This window comes from Crocodylus porosus, unplaced genomic scaffold (assembly GCF_001723895.1).
Source record: "Crocodylus porosus isolate Cpor-Errol unplaced genomic scaffold, CroPor_comp1, whole genome shotgun sequence".
NCBI classification, from domain to species: Eukaryota; Metazoa; Chordata; order Crocodylia; family Crocodylidae; genus Crocodylus; species Crocodylus porosus.
The window spans coordinates 14508773-14533013 of record NW_017728921.1 but is presented as its reverse complement, the minus strand read 5'-3'; the positions used below and the strand labels follow the sequence as shown (position 1 = coordinate 14533013).

The window sequence follows — 24241 nt, the reverse complement described above, 5'->3', positions numbered from 1 at the left end:
TGGCCCCTCTATGAGTCCTCCAGGTCAGATGACGCAGCTCCTTAATACTTCTGTCCTAAATGAATGATCCAAGTGCAAATTTAACATATGGCTATTATCTCCACACATGAGAGACTGAGTGCAGGTACACACCAAAACTGACCATTGCTTACTGTCTACTTCCTTTACGTTAATGAAAGAGTGTACAAGACAAATGAAGTAGCTCATGAAATAAAGCTGATAAAGTCCCTCTGCAAGAAACAAATGTTATCATGCCAATTTATGAATCTGAAAAATTCTGATGGGCAAAGCATACATTTAGATGAATATACATAATAAAACTAGGTGGAAGATAAATCTACTTTTATTAACATATTCAAAATCCATACCCATGGAACATAAAGCCAGATCATTTGTTAAATAATCAGATTTTTTAAGGACACTTCAAAATCTGTTTGGTTTTTCATACCAATGGCATAGACAAATCAGTTACTTGCTTTATCTTTTCAGCTACAAGTATCTTCCTGAAGGGAGCTTTGAAACTTGAAATTTAAGTGAAGTTATATTGCTCAACCTTAACTGGGTTAAAATATTTTAATTTTATAGTGCTAGTTTGAATAGTCATATTCCCAGGAAGGAGAAAAAAACTGTAGATATACTGTGCAACAGAGAAATATGAAAAGAAATGGAACTCTTCTCCCCATGAATACATTAAGCCATGTATCTGAAAAACATTTTCAATACAAATGTTTATTAGCATTTATTAGCCTAGCATTGTCAATCATTTTTTGCCGGCATTTGGCCTAAAATCCATTTCTATCCTGTTGTAATGCAAGTTTAATAGTGAAATTATTCCACAGTCTGCCAAAAGAAAGGAGGGTTTTAAATACTTTCATAAATTTCTTTGTAAGTTAATTTTTTATTAAAACCAAACAAAAAGTGGTTTTAGTTTTTTTAATACAGATACCAATACTACTAAAACCCTAAAAAACCTAAGCACCTTCATCTACTTTTCACATTTATGGAAAATAAAGACACTTGATTCTACTGTAAATGTCTTGGTTATCTTTTAAGTTTTATGGTTCAATTTCCACTACCATTCACTTACTTCTTCCCAGTTTTATACATTCCTTTTAAAACAAACAGTTTAATCTCACAGGACAGCACTTACAAGTAAAAAATATTCAAATAAAGATTGCTGAACTGCTGCCAGTTTTCCTTTATATGTAGGGAAACACTTGCTATAACTAACTTTGCTGAAACTATCTGTTATCTTTGTTTGTTTTCTTTTTAAAATCAATCCTAAAATAACACACTGCATCCTAACCAGCGCAATATTTTAAATGGCAGTTATATGTGGATGGTTTAAATTTCTTGTAAGAATGTGGTCCATGTATTCTTGGCTGTCAGACTGGCTGGCTAGCTAGATCTGAAGACAACTCTGACCATTTTTGCCCACTTCTAGATTATAATAGAGAATTACAGTAGAACCTGGCTAATTCCCTCTTTAAAAATCTGCAAATTTGAAAATTCTCACAGTAATTTAGTGGCTTTAAAAGACTTTTCAGCAAAATAGTTAAAAACAGAAATATAATAAAAAGAGATTTAATGAGACCTAATAGCTCAGATTTCAGCTTACAGTACATCTACTCTCACCTATTAAATATTAAATTTAGATTGCTAAAATACATGAACACTTATTTTTGATCTAGTACCTTTGTTATTTTTTTCCCCCTCTACATGTAACATGCTCCTTAATTTAAAAAAATTCAAAGGGCTGCCTTTCTATTTGTAAAAGTTGGTAACCATCTTCTATATGCAAAGGCAGAGAGAAATAAACATAATTAGAGATTTTGCTCCAGCACTGCTGAAGCGATATGCCTTTTCTATAGCTAGCCATCCCAAAACCAAAGAGAGTGGCACAATTGCCCTCCCAATTATAACCACAAATCAGTCATCATATATGAATAGTACAACATGTATTGGCAAGTTTGTCTTGTTCCCCATCCACTCCAGAAGACATATACAGTGTAAGATGTACAATATGGGTGTAAAAGAAAAGTTTTACCTGCAGTGTCAGGATGTCCTGCCGAGTAAAGGGTTCCTCTGTCAAAAGATCCTTGTAGTTTTTGGGTTTTATGTTCAGCTGTTCAACTGCCTAATAGCCCAGTAAAAAAAAACAAACACAGAAATGATGTGATTTGCAAACAGAAAACATCTTTGATCCCTTAGAGTGTAAGGGATACAGAAAATAATTTAAAGATTTTCACCTCTAAGGTGTGAACAGATATTTCATTTGGGCTCTTTGTCAATTATAAGGAAACTAAACTTTTTATTCAACATTTTCTCTTAAAGAAACCCTTCCATTTAGGTTTTTTTCTCGTTATGTATATTATTTCTTTACATTCAAAAATTAAATTAACCAAAAGAACACAAAAATAGTGCACACAGAAAACTGTGACAGTAGTTTTCTATATTTTAGTTCAACGGTACAGAACTGTATTTAATGCATGAACCAAGATTAACACCTAGTTCAAAAAGTGTGATGAATATGACTTACAAAAGCAGCAACAGGCTACAATAAAGTGGGAGATCAACCAAAATGCGTGGTGCTCTTGAACAAATAAAACAGTCAAAGCAGACACCGCCTCAAAAGGACTTCATGCAAATGTAATTACAAGGAAAGATATGGTCTTCCTTCCAAAACAAAACTTGTGGAAATCAGGAACAAATTACACTGGCCCACATGACAGAGTGTGAGCAAGTGTTGCGCAGGCTTCCATGTACTTTCATTTAGGCAAGCTAATTTTTGGTCTTGGCTACAGCGCAAAGTTCTCCCAGCACAACTGCACACACAAGGGTATGACAAGTTCACACCCTGGAACTAAGATAGCTATGCCGGCAAAATATCCACTGTTGATACAGAAGACTTCTTGTTGACAGACTTTCTGTCGCTGGTGTAAGCAAGTATAATTTGGGCAGCATTAAAAATTGTGTGGGCAGAATTACTTCTACACTAGAGGGCTAGGCACTGTAGTTATAGAGCAGCCCTGTACTCTAAACCTAAATCAAGGATTGTAAATTGTACTAACTCGGATATCAATTTTATACTATGGGTAAATACTTGTTTAGAAGGAGCAATTTGCAAAGCCATTTTCACTTGCAGCTGAGGCAAACTAATATTCAAGTTTCCAGAGGAGAAAGGGAAGTATGTTAATTCAGTTTTGTCTGCTTCCCAAAGCTGAAACAAAACCACACTTCCACCTAGAACTGAGAGAACAATTCAACAGTTGCTCAATTTAGCCTTTTCTCTTTTTGAAGACTATGCAAACTTTTCTTTTTCACTAGCCTGCTGGAAATGTCATTATGTCAAATAGTTATGACTGTTTTGTACAAACAAATTTTAGCCTGTAAACTGTTTGTAGCATATATTTTTTTCAGTATTAGCTATTCAAGCTATGTTCCTGATCACCCCAAGTTCTGAAATTAGTTTTACAGTGAGAGTTTAATGAACAAAATAAACCCATAACCAAAATGCTTGTAAAACATGAATAAGTTTCCAATAAGTTGGAAAATGCAATAACCAAATATACTTTTTCTCACTTTCTCAAGCACCTGAGAAAGATATTCCTGTTGACTGAATGTTGGCATTAGAAACAAGCAACCTACCTTTTGCCCAAAGAAATGTACTAGGAAGAAACAGTTTTGGCTTCACAAAGTTTTTTCATTCAAACTAAGTACTATAACAGTGAATTGGGACGAAAACACACGCTGGGCTATAGGTCTAAGCCTCATCTACATGCAGTTTATTAAAATAAAAGACTTCAAAGTAACATCTCTTAATTCACATTCTAGATCTGTCCATAAATAGTGAAACACCCCTCTTTAAAGAGAGCCAGAATTTGCACAATATGAATCCTATTTTGGGAGCATAAGTGGTGCACTGAATTCCACCCTCATGAAGCTACAAGTGTGGCTTAGACAAGAGAGACAGGGACAACGATTAAACAGCCCCAGGTTCTACTTGCCATGCTAAACTTGGCTTATGGTCTAAGGCAGAGGCAGGCAAAACACAGTGTGTGGGTCAGATCTGCCCCGCCAGATCTTTTTAATCCAGCCCACGGGGCCCCTAAAAAAAATTTTGAAAGTTAATATTTATCTGCTCTTGGCTGCCTGTCAAACATGAGAGCCAGGGGCAGTAGGAATCAGGGGGAGCTGGCAAGGACACCCAACCCCCAGTCATTTCCCTGCCTTGCTGCCCCCACACCGCTTCAGCACCACATGGCTCTGGCTGCATCGCTGGACCGTGGGAGCATGAGGTCTGTGCTGGTACCCCCGGTAGGCAGGGATGCGTGTGTGTGTAGGGAGGGACACGTGTGTCTGTTTGAAAGGTGAGTCCCACACCCCACTTCCACTGCCATACATGCAGACCCCTACACTCATACCCCCTCACATACTGCAGCCATGCCCCCAAAAAACCCCATACCCACCCACACCCCATATATCCAAACATACACCCACATGCTCCCTCACGCCACACCTATCAACCCCCCCATAGACACACCCAGACCCTCTTCCACACCCCACATACCCACAGCCCCCTACAAGCCTATACCCCCCAATATATAATAGTAAGGCTTTATTTTAAGCTATTATATACAATCACATCTATGTACACTACACAAACACATGTAAACAAGGACAAAAATAGTTTTCAAAATCAAATTAAGAATGTTTTAGATGTTCACTTTTTAAAACATAATTTGGCATTTTTCTGGTTCCAGGATGGCAAAACCCCTTGCTGCAAGGAGTACTTCCAGGGGCAAGGGGAGGAGGTAGGGGGCAGGACTTCCAATCACAAGATGGTGACAGGGGGTGGGACACCTGGCAAGGGACAGGGATACCCACACAGCCCATGACAGCTTGCCAAAACTCAGTAAGTGACCCTCTGCCTGAAATAATTGCCCACCCCTGGTCTAAGGTCACACAAATCACTTGATCTCTGCATGTTTCAGCTTCCCCATTTGTTACAGAGAGAATACTTGACCAGCTTGGCAAACCTCTCTGTGATTCTGGAATGAAAGGTGCCCGGCAAACTTAAAACATTAACAACAAAACGCAATGGAGGGCCTACCTCATAAGCATACACATTTCCAGTTGTCTTGATGGCCACTATGTGGGAGTTATTGGTGAACACAGTAAACAGCACTGGGCAGTGGTATTTACCTGAGTGTGGAAAACAAACAAAAAATGAACCTACTGAGCTGGTTTCCTTAAGGTTGTTTTGAGTTATAGAAGAGTTGTGTGTTATATTCACTCTTTGTAAAGATTTTTTATTTTCTTTTTTATAAAGATATAAAAGTAGGTACAATTTCAATGTACAGGTAGCACTGCTGTTAATTCACACTTTGATTCTCTAGTACTAGGCAAGGAAAATGACACTTAAAGGGAATTGTAATGCAAGACAAATGTGTATCTTGAAATCTCTTGTCTTTATATTCAGCAGAAAAGTATTATCATGCAGTGATGTGGTATCTCCACATTCAGACAGCATACAAATTATCATAATTATTTAGAGCAGAAGAAAGCAACATTTTCCAGTTGGGGAGCTGGAATGATCCAGCTCATGTCGGAGGCAGGCTCAGGTGCTGGCAGCTACTGCTGCCACTTCTTCCCTACTCCCAGCCACTCTCTGCCGGAGTCCCAGATGGCTGACCACACCACAGCATGGCGCAGACAGAGCCCCATGCTACCGAAGCTATGGCTTTGTGGGTTGGATCCAAAGGCTACACAGTCCAGATCTGGCTCTCTGGCCATAGGTTGCTGACCCCGTGATTTAGACCTATTGAGAGCTTGAGCCTATGCCTCTTAAAGCATTTCAATCGCTATTTTCAGGGCACGTCTTAGCTTGTATTTCACAGAAGTGCATACAAAATGGCCCTTGAAAGGAGTTGTGCTTGTAAGAGAGGAAAGCTATGTGCATTCAGTCTTAGTGAGCAAAATTCTATTAAATCTGAGCATGTTTCCCACCCGCAATAAAGAATCTGGCATCAGTTCAAACTGAGCTGTAAATTTTGCTATGGGGGGTGAGCATAAATATTAAGCATGTCTTAAATAAACATCATGATGGAAGCAAACAGATGAAAAAAGCACGTGGATAAGCTCAGTGCAGTGCTGCCCAAACTTTTCCCCAGTATGACCCCACTTCCTCAGCATGACCCCTCAATTCCCAACTTTCAGGCCCCTACCCCCAAGGTGCCCCTCACTCCCAACCTGACCCCTGATGCTGTCAGTGCCCCTCACTCCCAATCCACAACACCCCACTTTCCCCAGGGCCAGGGCCCACAGCCCCCTACCCCAGAAGTGCCTGAGCCCTGGCTGCCACCCGCAGGAAGCAGCAGCTGCTGAGGCCAAAGTGCAGAGCCCAGCTCCCCACCCCTGTCCCCTCTCCTGTGGGTGGCACAGCCAGAGAGGAGCCAGTGGTGGGGGCAAGGGAGATGGGGAGAATGTGGGCTGCCCACTGTGGGCTTCGGGCTCCTCACCCCGCTTCCCCTCCTCCAGGCCTCTGCAGTCCAGCAGGTGGGACCTGGCACAGGAAAGGGTGCCACGCTGCGACCCCATTTGGGGTTGCAACCTACAGTTTGGGAACCGCAGACTTAGTGCAATGCAGTTAGAAGCTTGATCAGATTGCTAGGAGTTGGGGTGAAATTCTAATATGGTTTTGTGTCACTTGATTCCTTTCTTCCTATTTATAGTCTAATGGATCAAAAACAATAGAGAAAGTTGAAGAAAACAGGGCTTGATGCATTAAGGTCAGGAGAAGCAAACACCTTATTGGTATTTACCCTTTAATGAGTTGGCCAGAACAAGTTCTCTGACCTCAGAGCTGCAGAAGCCAGCAAAAGAAAATTAGGGGTTTTTCTTAATGCTGTCCAAAATTAAACTGAAGGCCATCCACATTTTATGTGAGATTGTGAAATGAGGGGAAAAAAAAGTAAAAGAGGCTTTACAGAAGGGGCACTGGAACTTTACCCAACTGATTGAATACCAGGTGATGGAGCTGAAGAACTACCCCAATTGCATAAAATAAAACATATTGGTATCTGCTTTCATCTTTAAGACACAGATTCATGGAGACACATGATCCATCATAATCTGAATAAAAGTTGGGTAGATAAAGATGGACCATTACCTGGAAGGGCCTGTGACACCTGGAGACCACACTTTCTATATGAAAAGTTGAGGAGTGTGATGCTTATGTGCATGTTAACACTTCATAGGCCATGTCTTACAGAACATCTACTAGATAAAAATAAAAGTGAATTCCTCCTCCTCTTCCACTGTATCTTCTCCCTTGATGTAGCACTACATGAGATGCAGCTTAAGATTTTTTTTTTACCCCCTCAGATAATTATAGAAACCAAAGTTCAACATAGGAGGAATACACAGGAATTTGAATGAGGCTGTACTTATCACATCTTTCCAAAGAAATAATATACAACAATTCTTATTAATTATTACTTCTACTATCAGTAAAGAAATCTGCTTATAAAAAAACACAGCCTTCAATAACATTAAATAATATTCAAAACATCTGGCTACAGACTCTGCCTTACTAACTGGGGAACTTTTGCCCTTTAAGTATGTTAGGAATGGAATCCATATTTCTAAATATCTATGCTTCTTTTGCCTCTTCTCTCATAATTTTACCTAATGGGACAATTTCTCCATCACCTGGATGTCCCAAAGGTGGACTTCTGTTAAAAATAGGCTGCTGTGGCCGTTCCAGTGTTGTGTCAAGTCTGTGCGAGGGGAATACAGGACCCCTTTCCATCAGACACAAAAACACAGAACAACACACGGCCTCTGGCCCAGAGAACTTCTGTTTGTCAGAACAGACATTCTGGACTCTGGCAATAGCACACTGATGTTACATTTGACTACAAAACTCCCATACTCCAGCTCTTTTTTTCTAGGACATCATACTTGACTTCAAGCTTGCATTTCAGCATACATATAGAACCCCCTAAACACAGAAGGGACAAGTTACCTGGAAGTATATGATATTTAATTTGTAGACAGCAAAACAATCATTGTGCATGAAACAGCCTGTATAACAAAAGCTGCCATGATTAGAAACTGTTTCATGGAGAAGTCTAAAGCTTCTGAGTAACAGTGGTTCTGAGGAGCTTAACATAGTCAAAAACTCTACCCTGACCAGCAGTGTAAGGAGTTAAACTGTAATCAGCACACAACATGAGGGTTCATGCTCTAAGAATGGTTTCCAAAATCTCTAAATCATATTCAATCTTAGTATTCTCCAAAACTAATATGCTACAGAACCTAAGAACTTATTCTTCCTACAGGTTACCATCAAAAGGGGGTCTTTTCTTGATCACTTGTTCCAAGGATGAGCCCTCTAACCCTGAATTCTGAGGAACTTTGGCACCAGTGCTAACACATATTACATTATAATATATCCTGGGCACCTAAGAATGTTGCAGACTTGCTTGTAGAAGCCAACTCAAAATATGTTTATTGAATTACAATATTAATTACTTTGTTTCTTAATCAACCACACTCTCTCATGTCTCGTACTTTTTCCAACCTGGAGAAATGCATCTATTTCAAAGATGGCTTTTTAAAAACAAGCTTCAGTGAGGTAACAGAGACATGGGAACATATTTCTCTGCAGCCTTTTAACTCAAATTTAGGTCTGCAATTCTTGTAGCATTTAATTTGAATATTTAACCTTACGGCCAAAATTCAACACAAGATATTTTGGACCAAAGGAGTAAATATTTTGCAACAGTTAAGAAAAGGAAAAAAATATATAAGGAAATGTTTCCTACATGCTTAGTCTCTATTATGGACTCTTTAATATTTTGAACTTGGTACAAAGAATATTAGTTGCACTACTTTGGTTATTGATAATTGCATAACCAAGGGACTGCACCATGAGCTGAAAATATAGCCAAGACTGCAAAATATGATGACTATATTAACTATGCATACCTCCATTTTTGCATGTCAATTTGGTATCCACCCCTCAAGCAGACTTTCAAATACTGCTGCCACTTGTAGTTTTAGTAAGGTGCCTACAGCAAAACCGCTGGTTGTTTCTTTACAATTTTCTCCAATTGGTTGACTATAATCATGAAAATGTTTTACAGACATTAAGATGCATCATTTAAAACCAAGCCTCTAAAAAGAAAACCATTACAAACAGATGACTCTTATAGATACCACGTAGTCTGGAGCACAGGTGGTCAACCTGCAACATATGGACTACAAGTGGCATGGGCAGTCTCTGTGTGGGGCACATGGAGGACTGAGGTGGGGACAGCAGTAGTGGCAGATGGGGAAGAGGGGAGAAAGCAGAAATGCAGCTTGGGCAGGGAGTACAGAACAGACAGCAGAGTATAGGAGCAAATCAGGCAGGGGAAGGAATCAGAGTGGAGGGGAGGGTTCAGGGCTAATTTGTGGTTTGCCTGGCAATAAGGTTGGTCCCTATTGGTTTATAGAACTGAGACTGGATTTAGAGCTGGGAACTTCAAAATTCTTATCCAGTCCAATCTACACCACTCTAATCCTTGCTGCCCATTACCCCATCAATAAAATATATCATTAGCTGCCTAAAAAATGAGTTTGCCTTGATACATTTATGGCTACAAAGCACACTGAACAGTGCAAAGTATTATGAATAAATCTCACCTATATTATCAATAATGATGCAGAAAGTCTTGGCTTGAGCTTTCATTTTACATGTTTAACCTAGTAGAAGCCTAACTGCGCACTGTTCTCTTAACAAGCCATTATTCACAAAATCCCATGTGTGAGGCTGAGAAGACACTAGTTTTCTGAAGGAGTTGCTCAGGAAACAATAACTTTAAGATGCTAGATACAATTGACTGAGTATTTTGCCTCTAGGCTTACCATTTCCTGGTTCCTGGAATTTCAGAATTCAAGAGTGATACAATTAATGTTAAATGATGACATTATGTAAAAATCACCCATTTCCATAACTTTTATTTGCCTCAAATAGCTGCACTGAAGTGGTATTACTTGTGGAATTAGAAATCACCCAAATAAGGATGGCAGAAATAGGGCTTAAATCAGCAGTCTGCAACCTTTTTAGACTGAAGGCATCTCTGGGAAAAGGGCAGTTCTTGGTTTTCAATCTTCTTTTTTCTTTTTTGACTACAGAAAAATAGAGCAATTCTTCTTTTGCAAAGAAATCAGAAAGCCCAGAACAGGTCAGAATGCTTTTAACACTATGGATACCTAAACACAGGCTCTGGGTTTATTTTATGAATCATGTTGGCCTACTTAAACATGCTACCATTGTATGGTTCTGTGTGGCCCATGGTATTCCTCAAGGCATCCTGGTTGAGCAGCACTGGCCTAAACGATGAGCACAATGATTCTAACAATCAGCAACAGAACTAAAAAACCTGTGATCCTACACAACAGGTATCATAAGTTACTTCAATGCAGGAACCCAGAGGAGCCAGACAAACCTGGTCCTTCAAAAGAATTAACAAAATGAAATGAATAAATAAATTAGAACTAGAAAACTCACCTTCACTGTTTTTAGCAAAGTTCAGTTTGATAAGAGATTTGGCATCCAGCTTCTAAAAGGATGAAAATAAAATATGAAAAATTAATCACAGCTGGTATTAACTGAAGAAGTAGGAGAATACTGTGGTGATAATGAAATACTTTATTACAACAATTCATTCTCAATAAACAGAAACTTTCATTATGGGAGGTAAGGCTGAGAGGAGAACAGGACAGAGAACTCCCAGAAACCAGGCTTGTAGAACTTGAAAACAGGAAGCCTTCTTTTACAGTATTTTAAAGCACAGAGTATCCCATTAAAACAAATTTAATAGACCTTAGGAAAAAATACTGTAACTGCTTATACATGCCTAAGCCTAAACTAAAAAAGGGATCAGCATGAAAAGCTGAGAGGCAAATATATTATATCGAAAACTATTCTCACTGATGAGAAGTGACAACCCTGAAAGACATCTCTGCCGGAAGTTACAAAGCAAGCTAACTATTTTTGCAATTACACTTATTAATTTTTCTAAAGCAACTCTCGTTTGTCATTTTTACTAACAGACTCGTATGTCAGCCCACACAGAACTAGTAAAAGATCAGCAATAATGGAGAGAAACATGGAGCAAATATGCATTTTGGGTCATTAAATTAACTTCTCGGAATCAATTCTTTAAATACCTAATACCACTGCAAGAGCTTAATTCGTCCAGGTGAAGTACCTGAAGACTGGAAGAGGGCCAATGTGATGTTCATCTTCAAGAAAGGGAGGAAAAAAGAACCAGGAAACTACAGGCCAATCAGTTTGACCTCAATCCCTGGGAAGATTTTGGAAAAAAATATCAAAAAAACTTTCTTGATAGGTTAACAGAAGGCAATATCCTGAGGGATAGCCAGCACAGGGTTGTTATGGGTAGGTCTTACCTGACCAATCTAATTTCCTTCTATGACCAGGTGATGTATAACCTGGAAAAAAGGGAAGAGGTTGACGTCATATATTTGGACTTCAAAAAAAACCTTTGACCTGGTGTCCCATGATGTCCTCACGGAAAAACTGGGCAACTGTACAGTCCGATGGCTGGGGAACTGGCTTGAGGTTGGACTCGGAGCGTGGTAGTTGACGAAACCAAATCAACATGGCACTCAGTGACTAGTGGTGTCGCCCAAGGCTCCGTTCTTGGACCTGTACTCTTTAATGTCTTCATAAATGAGCTGGACACTGGCATCAAAAATGAACTGGCCAAGTTTGCTGACGACACCAAACTTTGGGGAAGAATGTCCACACTTGATAAGCTGGTGATCCAGGCTGACCTCGATAGGCTCGTAAGGTGAGCAGATGAAAACCTGATGGCATTCAATACGGAGAAACGCAAGGTGTTCTACCTCAGAAATATAAACCTGCATCACACCTACAGGCTCAGCAGTGCTACATTCACTAGCACCATGCCCGAAAGAGACTTGGGGGGTCATGATTGACCACAAGATGAATATGAGCCACCAATGTGATACCGCAGCTGGCAAAGCAAATAAAACTCTGGCTTGCATTTACTGATGCCTCTCAAGCAAGACCCACTGTACTCGGTGTTGGTGAGGCCACAGCTGGAGTACTGCATCCAATTCTGGGATCCACAATTTAGGAAGGACATGGAGAAGCTTGAAAGAGTCCAGAGGACAGCCATGCGCATGATCAGATAGCAAGAGAACAGGCCTTATGAAGAGAGGCTGTGAGCTTTGAGACTCTTCAGCCTGGGGAAGTGTAGGCTCAGGGATGACCTGGTGGCAGCCTATAAGTACATGAGGGGTGTGCATCAGGATCTGGGGGAACACCTCTTCACCAGAGCATCCTGGGAATGACAAGGTCCAATGGTCACAAACTCCTATAAGTCCATTTTAGGCTGGACATAAGGAAAAACTTCATTACTGTCCGAACCCCCAAGGCGCCACAGAGGTGATACAAACGCCTACTCTGGACACTTTTAAGAAACATTTGGATACTTATCTTACCGGGATCCTTTGACCCTAGCTGACGTACTGCCCCTTGAGCAGGGGCTAGACCCAATGATCTTATGAGGTCCCTTCTAGCTCCAATGTCTATGAAATCTATGAAATGGGTTTTACAACTAAGAATAAGGAGGAAAGGGAAAAATTAGGTTGGCCTATGACAGGGATATCAAACTCTGATGCAGGGCCACTCCACAGACTGGACCACATAGATAGTGATTTAAATCAAATCCACTCTAAGTCATGGGCCAGGAAGCCTTGATTTAATCATTGATTTCTACAAAAATATGCATTATTGTTGTCTGATATCCTCTATTCATTTAACCTCTTGAAAATTTGCACTTTTAGAAGAGGTAAGCGCTTGACTCTGTGTACACAAACTTGCAGAGAGACAAGAGGACTGATAGGTAGGTAATGAGGTCCATATCTCTCATCTCTATATAGTGCTGTTAGCAAGGACATTCCCTCTAATGACACAAATCCATAGTTTGAGAACTGAAACTAAGCATCACAGAGATGCTTAATGGGATCTTCTGGACTGAGCACTGAGTCCCATTGGGTACTCAGTAGGAGTAGAGTGGTTTTCTTTAATCTTTACTTATCTATAGAGAAGCCTCTGGGAAGGCTGTAAGATTGGACATCTAATATAGTCCATGGCCTGTTGTGACCTATTTATAAAACTTTTCTAAAATGGTTACATAAATATATTGTCTCAAATAGTATATAATTAGAAGTTATAATCCCTATTCCATAATGACATCTTTAAGCATTATCAATTCATAAATTAAAACCATCTTTAAATAGGTTTTTTTTAAAGCATCTTAACAAAACAAAAAAATAAATAAATAAAATCTGATTTAAATAAATAAAAAAAAAATCATCAATTTTTATCCACCCTGAGACCAGACCCAAAGCCCAACCCTGTGCACCACATGCAGCATGCTCCCCAGACCACCTCTATGTGCTGCATGTAGTGTGTGGGGCTAGGGCCAGTGTGTGCTAAATGCAGCGCATGGTACTGGCCTGGAACACAAGCAACACCACAGATTGGATCACAGTGCTCTGCAGACCATATCTTTGACACCCACAACTATATTTACCACTCTGTTCCCAATAAGGAGACCCTTAGGCTCTGGCTCTACAAGCTGATCCATGGAGGCAGACCTGTACAAAGTTCTTGTGAAGTCAGTAGGACTTTGGACAAATACAAGTTCCCTCCACTGTGTGACCCCATTGACTTCACAAATGGAAGTCACTCATCATAGCTTGTGACTACAAAGAATTGCTCTTATGAGGTGTACAAGTTTGTGCTGGCAACTTCCACTGACTGCAATGAGGTGAGGACACTGAGTACCTTACAAGATCAGCTCTTTGCAAACCTAAAGATTTGCATTGAGAATGATTATTCTCGCTTAACTCAATGTTTTATCTCACTGCAACCTTTTAAAACCCAGGCATCCAGCCTAGATGATACAATCCAACACAAGTTAGCCGTAGGCCTACAACCCGAGGCAGCATGTCCAAGAGACAGAAATAAACATTTAGGTTACAGAATACATCAGTTGCCAGGAAACAACTGTCACAGGTACACTTAATATTATGAGGTCTTAAAACAAAGACCTTTAAAAAAAAATCTATCAGTTCCTCTTTCAAACTTTTCAGACACTTTTTTAAATGGATGTGAATGGAGAGCTCCACGAGACTTCTGCAGAAGTTGTTGTTCAATTTGTGATGGCAGATAGTGACTTTTAGTGTAACTACATGACAAGAAGTCAGTGGGATTTTTATGTCTAATCAAGACTCTCGTTCTGGGTTCAGAGAACTACAAGATATGACAGCTGGGCTCATTCTTTTATAGGAGGAATCTTCTCAAATTATTTTAGTCAGCCAGCAGCATTAATTAGCTGCCACAAAGGTAACCATCTGTCTAATTTACCAGGCAAAAGAAACAATGCTAGGCAAGAGTAGCTACTAAGGGAAAGGACAGAAAGGGAATGAAGAGGCTAGGTTGCTAGGCATTCTCTCTGGTCTAGCAGTTGGAGGATACAAATCCAGAATGGCAATTTTTGTTAGGCAGATCTTGGAAAAAACAATCATTATTGCCCATTGTTTGGCTTTGGTAAGGGACATCAAGGGGGACAAGAAGGTTCTCCAGTGAGTAATTTACAGCAGATGCTTTTTTTTCCTGGGAAGGGAAAGAGAGAATAAGGAAGTAGACACTGCAGAGCTGTCAAAGTAAACAGATTTGTTCATCCTAAAAAGCTGATTAGCACAAAACAGTATCTACAAACACACACAAAATTGAGCAATCCAAACGTTAAGTTTAAGGAAACGTGAAGTCTACTCCACTCTTGAAACTGAAAACATCAGTGAAGATTAAGAAATGCCTCAAAAAGATGCAATCCTCCCACATACCCAAAGAGGGGAGAAGATTAATTTTGAACACAACAAGGCGCTGCATCTGAACTAGAAGTAGTACCCAGAGACAAAGGCTAGCCATGACTTAGGATCCAAGTTGCTGTACCAAGATAGCAATTTGTGCAGTATGTTAGTTTATTTCTTGTGAGTGTTAATTAACTACAGAAATGGTAGCACATTATTATGTTAATCCAGGTGTGCACAGAAGTAGTGACAAGACCTTGGATGCTTATTCAGTATCCAAGGAAACGGTATAGTGCTACAAATGAATTATTTAGTCCTTATTAGAGGCTGCTTCTGATGCAAAAATATGGAACAATACCTTTTATTAATAAACATTCACCAGTATGTCTCAATTTGCAATATGAAAACTAAAGGTTGGGCTTTGTTCAACAAATGCAATTACATGGGCTATACAATATTGTAAAAAGAAAAAAGAAAAATTGAGATTCCAGCTAAACCGAGATTCCAGTTATGCATTAAATTTGAAGAACTCAGTTAAAAGAAAATTTCGGTTGTTGATCAAGCACCCAAAAGATGGGAAATGTCAAAATGAATCTGTCTGTGAAAACGTATTTTGGTTCCCTTGCAGTATTAAGCAGTTTTTAAGGATACTGTCATGTACTATTTTTTCATAGGACTCTTCCCTCTAGTGGACAGAATGGACAGTGCTCATTTAGCCATCAACTCTTTGTTTCTCTCTCTTTGAACAATGTGTAGTCCCATGCTGCAAATCAGACCTCAGGATCTCAAGCGCCTTGTGCTGGGTACCAGGCAAATAGTGCCAACCCATGAAAAGTCTGGTTTTAGCAACTTGCCAGCATCACAGAGAATCTCTCTGGGTGCAAAGAAAGTGATTCTTCTAAGCACGTTAAACCGCCTTCTCTTCATGCCAACTCTTGGCTGATTCACTCTACGCCCTTTCCCCCAGCCAATTCTAATTCTTCAATACTTCATCAGAGCTATCTTCCACCCACTTACTTCCCTTCCCTGCCCCAATGGTTCTCAATCTCAGTCTCCCAGTACTGTCTCCTTATTTCCCCCTCCCTATTATCACCCCTACCTCCCATAGCCTGCCTCTTTCTTTCCACCTTTAACCAGAACCACTCCCAACCCCAGGTTCTTTGTACCCATTTGCCCCCAACACTCAGGATCCTGTTCTCTCTGTATTCAAATCAGACACTTCCTCCTCCAAGCCACCACATCCACTGGTGAAGGGAAAATGAAAACAGAGAAGTGTTTCTGTGCTCTCAGTTCAGGTGAACAGTCTAGAGCACCTTACAGCTCCAACTGCAGGGAAAGTCCTACACAGTCTCTGCCCAATGCAGAGAGAAATATTTGGGAATTTAACTAAAAAACAGGAACATGAGACTAAAATAGGCTCCCCAGACTATTAAGTCCAGTTTCCTGCATTGCCAAGCAACCATGCGTGCAAAAGGGTCTACAAGAACACCTACTTGCTCCAGTCCCTTTTGTATACCACAGCCACAAAGCACCCTATTTAAAAATTCAGGTTGTGCCACAGGTAAAGAACAGGGGAAATGAGGATACTACTACTGCCTTGATCAATGGCAGGAAATCTAGTAGGTTCACCTGCCAAGCCACCAATGAGGACGCATACATTAATTTTTAAGAGCTAGGCGCAACTTTTGCTTTTTGCACAAAGGCAAAAGATGCATCTTGACATTCCCTCCCTGCTGAAAATGTTAGCTCCCCAATTTAAAGCATGGTGATGCAGGGAATTTTCAAAGAAAAAGTCATCTTTTTAAATTTGGGCAAAAGAATATATTTTCCCCAGCTTTGTTTCTGGAAACAAGTGAACTGTTTTGGTTGCAATTTTCCAGTAATATTCACTTAGCCTGAGGCAGGTATTTGGCATGGAACATTTCAACTTGAAGGAGGTTAAAGTTTGTCAAAGTTGCAAGCAAATGAAAGGAAGGTCTTAAAATGGGATGCAACGGGCTACCTTAATGGGAAGGGTTACAAGACCTAACTATGATAGGTGTGTGTCTGTGTAGGTGCGCACACGCGTGCGCGCACACACACAGAGGTTCAGACAGATGCATCTAAGGATGTAAGCATCAACTTGAATTCACACGTAAAGGACTGTTAACCACTGTGAAAAAGAACATATTTCAGTCTTCCACAAAACAAAGATTAGTATTTTCCCCAAAGGCACGTGCAATACACAGGATTTCCTCTGACACTTGATGTAAACATTGCTTAAGTAGTCAGCCAGTCCACAAAATGAAAAATACGGATCAAGGAAGTAACCTTGGCATTTCAGCCAAGGCCTCTCTAAGCAGCTCTGCACTTTCCTCTGGTCACAGTGGCTTTGCAAGACTGCACCCTGCTGTTTCAGTCTTGAAGCCACTTTCTATTACTCATGGCAAAAGCTACATGTGTACAACCTGTTGAAGGAGAGAGAGAAAGACTGCTGTAAAAGAAAAGGCTTCCTAGCAAAGGCTGGGGTTTTAAAGTGGACAAAATGGCAGCTCCTCCTACTGACTTTTTAAAAAGTCAATCAAGGTATCTCCTTTTCCCTTCTATGCATTCATCATTGGGCCAAGCAAACCCCTAAACTTAAAAAACCACTGGGCCTGGTTCTGCAATCCTTATTTATATCAGTTAGCTTTCATGAAGATAAATATCTTGCACTGCCTACAATGGAACTTGTTGCCTTAGAAAGTTGGTAGAATCATGGATCCAGAAAAAATTAAGTCCTGGATGAAGAAGTCCAGTATTTCCAGCATGTTGTATTTATTTTTAAAGACTGTGTTACCAAACAACATTTGCTTTCGCTATGGAACCTGCCACATAACGTTACGATTGTTTTCTTCCCATATTCTTTATTTTACATGAAAACCAGAATGCCATTAACATGGTTTAATCTGCTCCTGTTTATTACCTACTGAAAGCCAAAGCCTTCATATGGCACAATTTGCAGCAGTGGAAATTATCATTATGCCACACAGAATTTAGTCTCCAGGGAAATGGCAACAAGTATGAATGAATTTAAATGGAGGAGGATGCCCAGTTTCATGCATTTCTCATTAGTAACATAGTACCTTCCTTGGTTATCTAAACCTCCTTGGAAAGCACCTGTTTAATAGCAGTTAGGATAAGTGAAGCACTTACAAGTTACTGAATCAAGCTTAAAAGATACAGTATTGTAGTAAATTTTGAGACAGAACAGTATACAATGTCAATAATTACAAATTAAAATACTATATCAAATTTAAGAGAAGAGTACTGTATTAAAGGTTGAAAAGAGAATAATGTGTTTTATATAATACCAACAGTTAGCAGTTTGTTTAAAAAAAAAAAAGACAATGGATTTGGATAATTGAGGATATACTGTAAAGCATGACAGAACTTAAGTGCAGAATGCACAGCACAAGGAGAAAACTTTAAGAGTACATCCCTTCCCTCTTCTCCTCTCAAAGATCACCATTAATTCCCAGTAACTCTTCAATGAAGGGAAGAAAAAGAAAAGCTTATTTTAAAAAGCCATTCAGTCTGGTTGGAATTATGAATTCAATGCAAAAATCTATATGCAAAGCCAAGAGAATGCAGGGTTGGAGCTGATATTTGCCAGGCAGAAATAAAAATGTATTCTCTTCAGGACACTTCTGCATGCTGGTACTGGAAAGCAGAATTACTGAAGACACATAATATCAGATGTCAAACAATGATGATTCAAGCTCTCTGTTCAACTGTCTCTTCGCTTTGAGGCACATTTCAACAGAGCCAGCCAAGGCTACTTTTGGCCCTGGCCTACTTTCTAGCAAGCAGCAACAAGCCCCACCGCAGAGAATTCTCTCATCTATCAGCTGACATTTATTCCTCCTGAGATGTGGAAGGGCAGCCTCTTTTATTGATAACAAAGTGGGGGTTATTAAGGGTTATTAAACCATGTACATTAGTGGGGCACTGTGGCAGCTTTCAGATGAAGCATGCCAACTCTTTAAAATTAAATCGCTCTGTCATCAATGCATGTGTCTTATGAAGATATGACCTATAATCCCTGCATGTCAATTAGTTACGCTCTCTGAATCCCTTCAGTCTGTGTCAATATATTTTCACTCCCATGTTAAACGACTTTTCACTAATGAGGTTTTGACCCTGTTGGATACACAACAGTGTAAAAGACAATTAAAGTGGATTTGTTTGATTCTTTAACCTCACACAGAGAGCACTGGTGGGTGGGAGTGAGAGTTCTGTTTATTAAATGCAGACTTAATTGAGTTAATGCTAAAAATGTTGGTCAGATAGCAATCAGAACTCTATCCAACAGCCGATGGTACAACTGAACCATAATTTAGAGTAATGGCATCCAGAATAAACATTTCTATAAATGTTTATGACTGTAGAATCAACACAAGGTCAGAAGCATCAAACCCTGAATTGGCCATTTATAGGAAGGTTCTACAGAAGTCCTTGAGTACAGTGACTAAGGCACAGCGCTGAAGAGGTTTTACAGGCCAAAACTAGTCAACATGAAGTATAGGAGATAAAAGATAAAGCAGGAATAAGCATAAAAGCTTACAGTTGTATATTACCTACCCACTAATTAATTTATTTAACAACACTTTGTGCATTTTTCATTATATTCCCAGATTCTTTTAGAGGTTGGGCCTGCTGTTCTTAGTGTCCATCTTTAAACTTCAAGAAGCTACCATAATGATTCTCTAGTCACTGAACATTCAGGAAAAATGTGGCTTGACTGCTCTAATTCCATCTGCATAGCTGAAGGCATACCGTTATATATTTACCAATAATGAAGCATGCACCACCGATGCCCCTAGAACCTGAAAGTACGTAAATAAGTCCCAGGGTGGATTTGATTTAAATCAAATCAATTTAAAATCATGATCTAAACAACTGGCCAGGAAGCCTTGATTTAATCATTGATTTCTACAAAAAAAAAAAGCATTTTTGTTGATTGATATCCTTTATTCATTTAACTTCTTGAAACTCTGCACTTTTAGAGAGATGTAAGGGCTTGACTCTGTCTACACAAACTCGCAGAGAGGCAAGAGGACTGATGGGTAGGTAATCAGGTCTGTTATCTTTCATCTCCATATAGTGCTGCTAACAAGGACATTATCTCTAGAGACACAAATCCACAATCTGAGAACTGAAACTAAGCATCACAGAGATGCTTAATGGGATCTTCTAGACCGAGTCTCATTGGGTAGAGTGGTTTTCCTTAATCTTTACTAATCTACAGTGGAGCCTCTGGGACACCCATAAGACTGGGCCTATACAGACAGTCCTTGGATTTATGACACAACTGGTTCCTGAAAACCACGTCTTAAGTAGAAACGTTGCAACTCAGAACCAATTTTCTCATAAGAAACAATGTTATAAAAGGGGGATTCATTCCTGAACCAAGGCCCGATACCCTATTTTCACTAAAAATAACCCAGAATTTTGTACTCAATCAGTTATAGATGAGTAATATAGCTACATTAATGTATTTATATTGTAAATAGCAATCATATCGATTTGGAAGGACTTCTTTGAGGTGACTTTGCTAGACTTTTTGAAGTGCTCTTGGTTGGACTTTTTGAAGGGTTGTTGGCTGGAGTCTTCTCAGGAGTCTTGGCTGCAGGTTTTTCTGGAGCCTTGTCTGCTTTTTTAAAGAAAGTGTCCAAGGAAGTTTGGACAGATGTTCTCCAGGGAGATGAGCAACACGGCAAACTTGTTCGCTTGCACAGTGTCACATTGGATCAAGTGTTTTAAAGTCAAAACTGACGTCAGAAAGTTGAAAGAAGGTGTCAATTTAGAAATGTTGTAAGTGTGAAACAATGCAAGTCGAGGACTGCCTGTAATATAGTCCATGGCCTGTTGATACTTAGTTATAAAACTTTTTTGAAAAGGTTACACAAATATATTGTCTCAAATAGTACATTATTAGAAGCTATAATTCCTATTTCATAATGATATCTTTGAATTCTAACCTATCTTAAATAAAAACTCTTTATATGGGTTTATTTTTATAAAAGCGTCTTAACAAAAAAAATAAATAAATCTGATTTAAATAAAAAAATCCATTCATTTTTTAATGTTAGAAAAGTCATTGATTTTTATCCACCCTGACAAGTCCATAAAACAGGGATACCGTGGGAAACGGCAGCATTAAAATTAACCATAGCTAAGGCCAGTGTGCTCCAAACCTAGAGGCAAGAGGGTAGCCCACTCAAGCCATCTTTTCTCTGCCAAAACCGCCAGAATGACTGCCAGATGTAGTAGCATCTATCATGTGCAAAAATGTCTGCTAAGAGTTAAACTGATCGGTTCAATTTGTTTCCACAAGAAACATAGTGTTTAGTTGGCACTGGCTTTTACTGGCTAAATTTACAGACCCAGATTGCAAGTCTGCAAGTGAAAGTTGCCATTGTTCTTTACTCACTCCCAGGCCATTAAGTCCCCGGTACTGAATATTTAAGCTGACACTATATCCTCTCCAAATTCCTGCCCTTCAGATTACACAGCTCATAATAAGCACAGCTCACTATCTGGTAACAGTAGTGCTCTCTCAAAGAGATTGTTAAAAGAAACTACTGCAAAGCAGATGCATACAGTTTAGTGTAAGACACTGGTTTTCAACCTATAGTCCATGGACCCTCACGGGTCCACAAAAGATGACTATGATCAATCAAAAGTATATGAATACCCACACTTACAATTCAAAGGGGTCTCCACACCTGCATTCAAAATTTCCAAAGGGGTCTGCACCTCCATTCCAATTTTTTTTTAGGAGTCCACAAATGAAAAAAGGTTGAAAACCACTGGTGTAAGAGATCAGACCTAAGTTTGAGTCAATATTGACCCAGACACCAAATAATTCCAAACCCTTTATGAAAGATAAAGAACAGTATTGAAAAGCCAAAGCCTCCACCTGTAGCCTAATTTGGACAACCAAATTCTGTAGGAAACTTCCTACTACATCTCATTTAAGCACAGGTGGATCCATGGAGAGAGGGGGGGGCATTGGTGCACTTGTACCCCCTTTGATTTCAGCTGCACACAAAGCTTAGAACTAACTGCCTGGCAGTGCCAGCAGCATCTTTAGTCAGGCAGTGCAGTGCTGAGGGAGTCATGGCTCTCTATAATCTATGTGATCCCTTCAAAACTCTTCATTCCACAGGTGTTAATGATCCTCTCTTCTTTCAATGGTCCTGATGTTCCACCAATCAAGCTATCCTTTCTTCTGCAATTCTGCTGTCAGCTGCTTCTGGTAATTAACCTCCTATGTCACAGTCCTACAGACTGTTTTCAACTCATTCTAGTTAAGTTATACTTGTTTTTGCTTCAGTCTTAAACTGAATAATACAGCCCTAAGTTTCCCAGCATTTTAGGAAAGCTTCTAGTTCATTTTTAACTGGAGAAAAATACATGTTGTTTTATATGTTATGATGCACTCCACCATCCACACTCCCCTCTTCAAAATCCCACATCTGCCCATGGATTTAAGGCTGAAGCATTTGAGAGCTGCCGATTTTTCATGTGTCACAAACAAAAAAAAAAAATACATCCACGTGTACCCTTCCACCAAAACAAGGAAGGGGAAAAAAAAAAAAAAAAAGAGAAAGAGACCATCTGTTCAGTTTTCAGTATCTCAGTGCAAGTATTTATTTGTTCCAATAAATAATAATGCACTTCCACCTGGGTCCAGAGTTGCTCTACTGGATAGCAAAACTGCCAGTCACTCCCTAGATGCGCTGCATAAAGTACAAAGGAGACACAGGCAGTCGGTCAGTGTCTTACTGGACTAGATGCATGTCCAAATCCTCCATTCATTGCAAAACACCTGAAATAGTAAGATTAAACCAAACACAGCTTCATGGATCCCTGCCCTCAATGTTTTGTTCCCAGAAGTCAAAAGGAACCAGAGATGACCCTTTAGAACAGCTAAACTTCAGCAAACCATTAGTATCCCTACATAAGATACAAAATACTCATTAATGAAAAGTAAGAGTTGGGAGGAAGGAAATAAATGAAACGAAACATCAAAACTTTCCTCACTAGCCTGAGTAACTGAGTGATCTCAACACTGTCACTCACATCCACTACCCACTCCCTCCTTCATTTAAGTTGCTTCCTTACCAGCTAGGGCATACTGACTTCAGATCATTCCCCTGTGTAGGAACTGTCTGAACATGTTTCTGTGGGGCTCTTTACAAAGGTATGAGCAAGTAAAAATTAATAAAATATTAACACAAGTATTTGTCTACCTAGAAGGGTGATCATTTGATACAACTGTTACTAGAGCAGTAAAGAAGGGTCTGCTGAAAGACATGGACAAGCACTTCCATGTTAACAGGGACCTGCAAAGATTTACATCTATTCCTGCAACTGCAACAACACTTTCTAAAAGCCCAGCAGACAGCCAGGGAAGGTATTCAGTACACAAGTTCAACATTTGTAAGTCATGTACATATTTTTCCTTTTAAACAGAGAACAGCATCTGAGGCAAATTCAGAAGTGCTTCAGTTCAAGAAGCAATGACATAACTTAAATGCAGAATTTTATTCAGCATCTTCTTTAAATCTTTGTTTAGCAACTTTAACAGGCAGCAAAACTAGTATTATCACAAATACTCATAAACATACAACCCTCTAAAGCTATAGCTTGTCCTGTCTCTTATTCTGTGTTTGCACTGCACTTTGCACAATGAGGACTCACCTTGGAGCTTCCCAATAGCATCAGAACCTAAATAACTAATGGTAAATTGATAATCCTTACTCCTGAGATTTTTTTTTTTTTAAATGCAGAAATCTATTTCAGGGTAGATTTTTAAGCAATACCTGCTGGCTCCCTTTTGACCAACAAAAATCTCAAAGCATTTTATAACAGTTCAGTTCAACTCTACTGGTATCATACCTACTATGAAAAAACTCAGACCCAGCTGAGCACATCTGCTGGCTTCTGAAAACAACAAAAGGGTTAGTGATTGAAAAAAAGCAAATAGGAGTTTGACAATCAGGTTCTTGCAGGTTGTCGGCCCCGGTGAATGATTTGGAACATTTTCTTTGCTCTTTGGCTATTATATAGCCAAATATGAGAGAGATGCCTCATGTGAGGTATTTCCAGTAGAAACAGAGAAATATTAATGCCATTGTATTAGACACTGTATGAGATAACTCTGTGTACGATTCTGATCACCCATGATAAAGAAAGATGAATTTGAACTAAAACAGTTGGAGAAATACAAGAAAGAGATTGCTGGGATGACCACAAAAATGAAGAAATATAATGAGAAACTAATCAT

At 39.5% G+C, this 24241-nt stretch overlaps 1 protein-coding gene across 1 annotated transcript in view; it reads right to left on the bottom strand.

Annotated features, from left to right (window-relative positions):
- PPIL2 (peptidylprolyl isomerase like 2) overlaps positions 1 to 24241 on the bottom strand; it is a 125542-nt gene that overhangs the window by 85432 nt on the left and 15869 nt on the right. Inside the window, exons 6-8 of the mRNA XM_019539062.1 lie at positions 10562 to 10613; positions 5114 to 5205; positions 2048 to 2137 (exon numbers count right to left, since the gene is read on the bottom strand). Coding sequence (XP_019394607.1) covers positions 2048 to 2137; positions 5114 to 5205; positions 10562 to 10613 — 234 coding nt within the window. The remainder of the gene's footprint in view (positions 1 to 2047; positions 2138 to 5113; positions 5206 to 10561; positions 10614 to 24241) is intronic.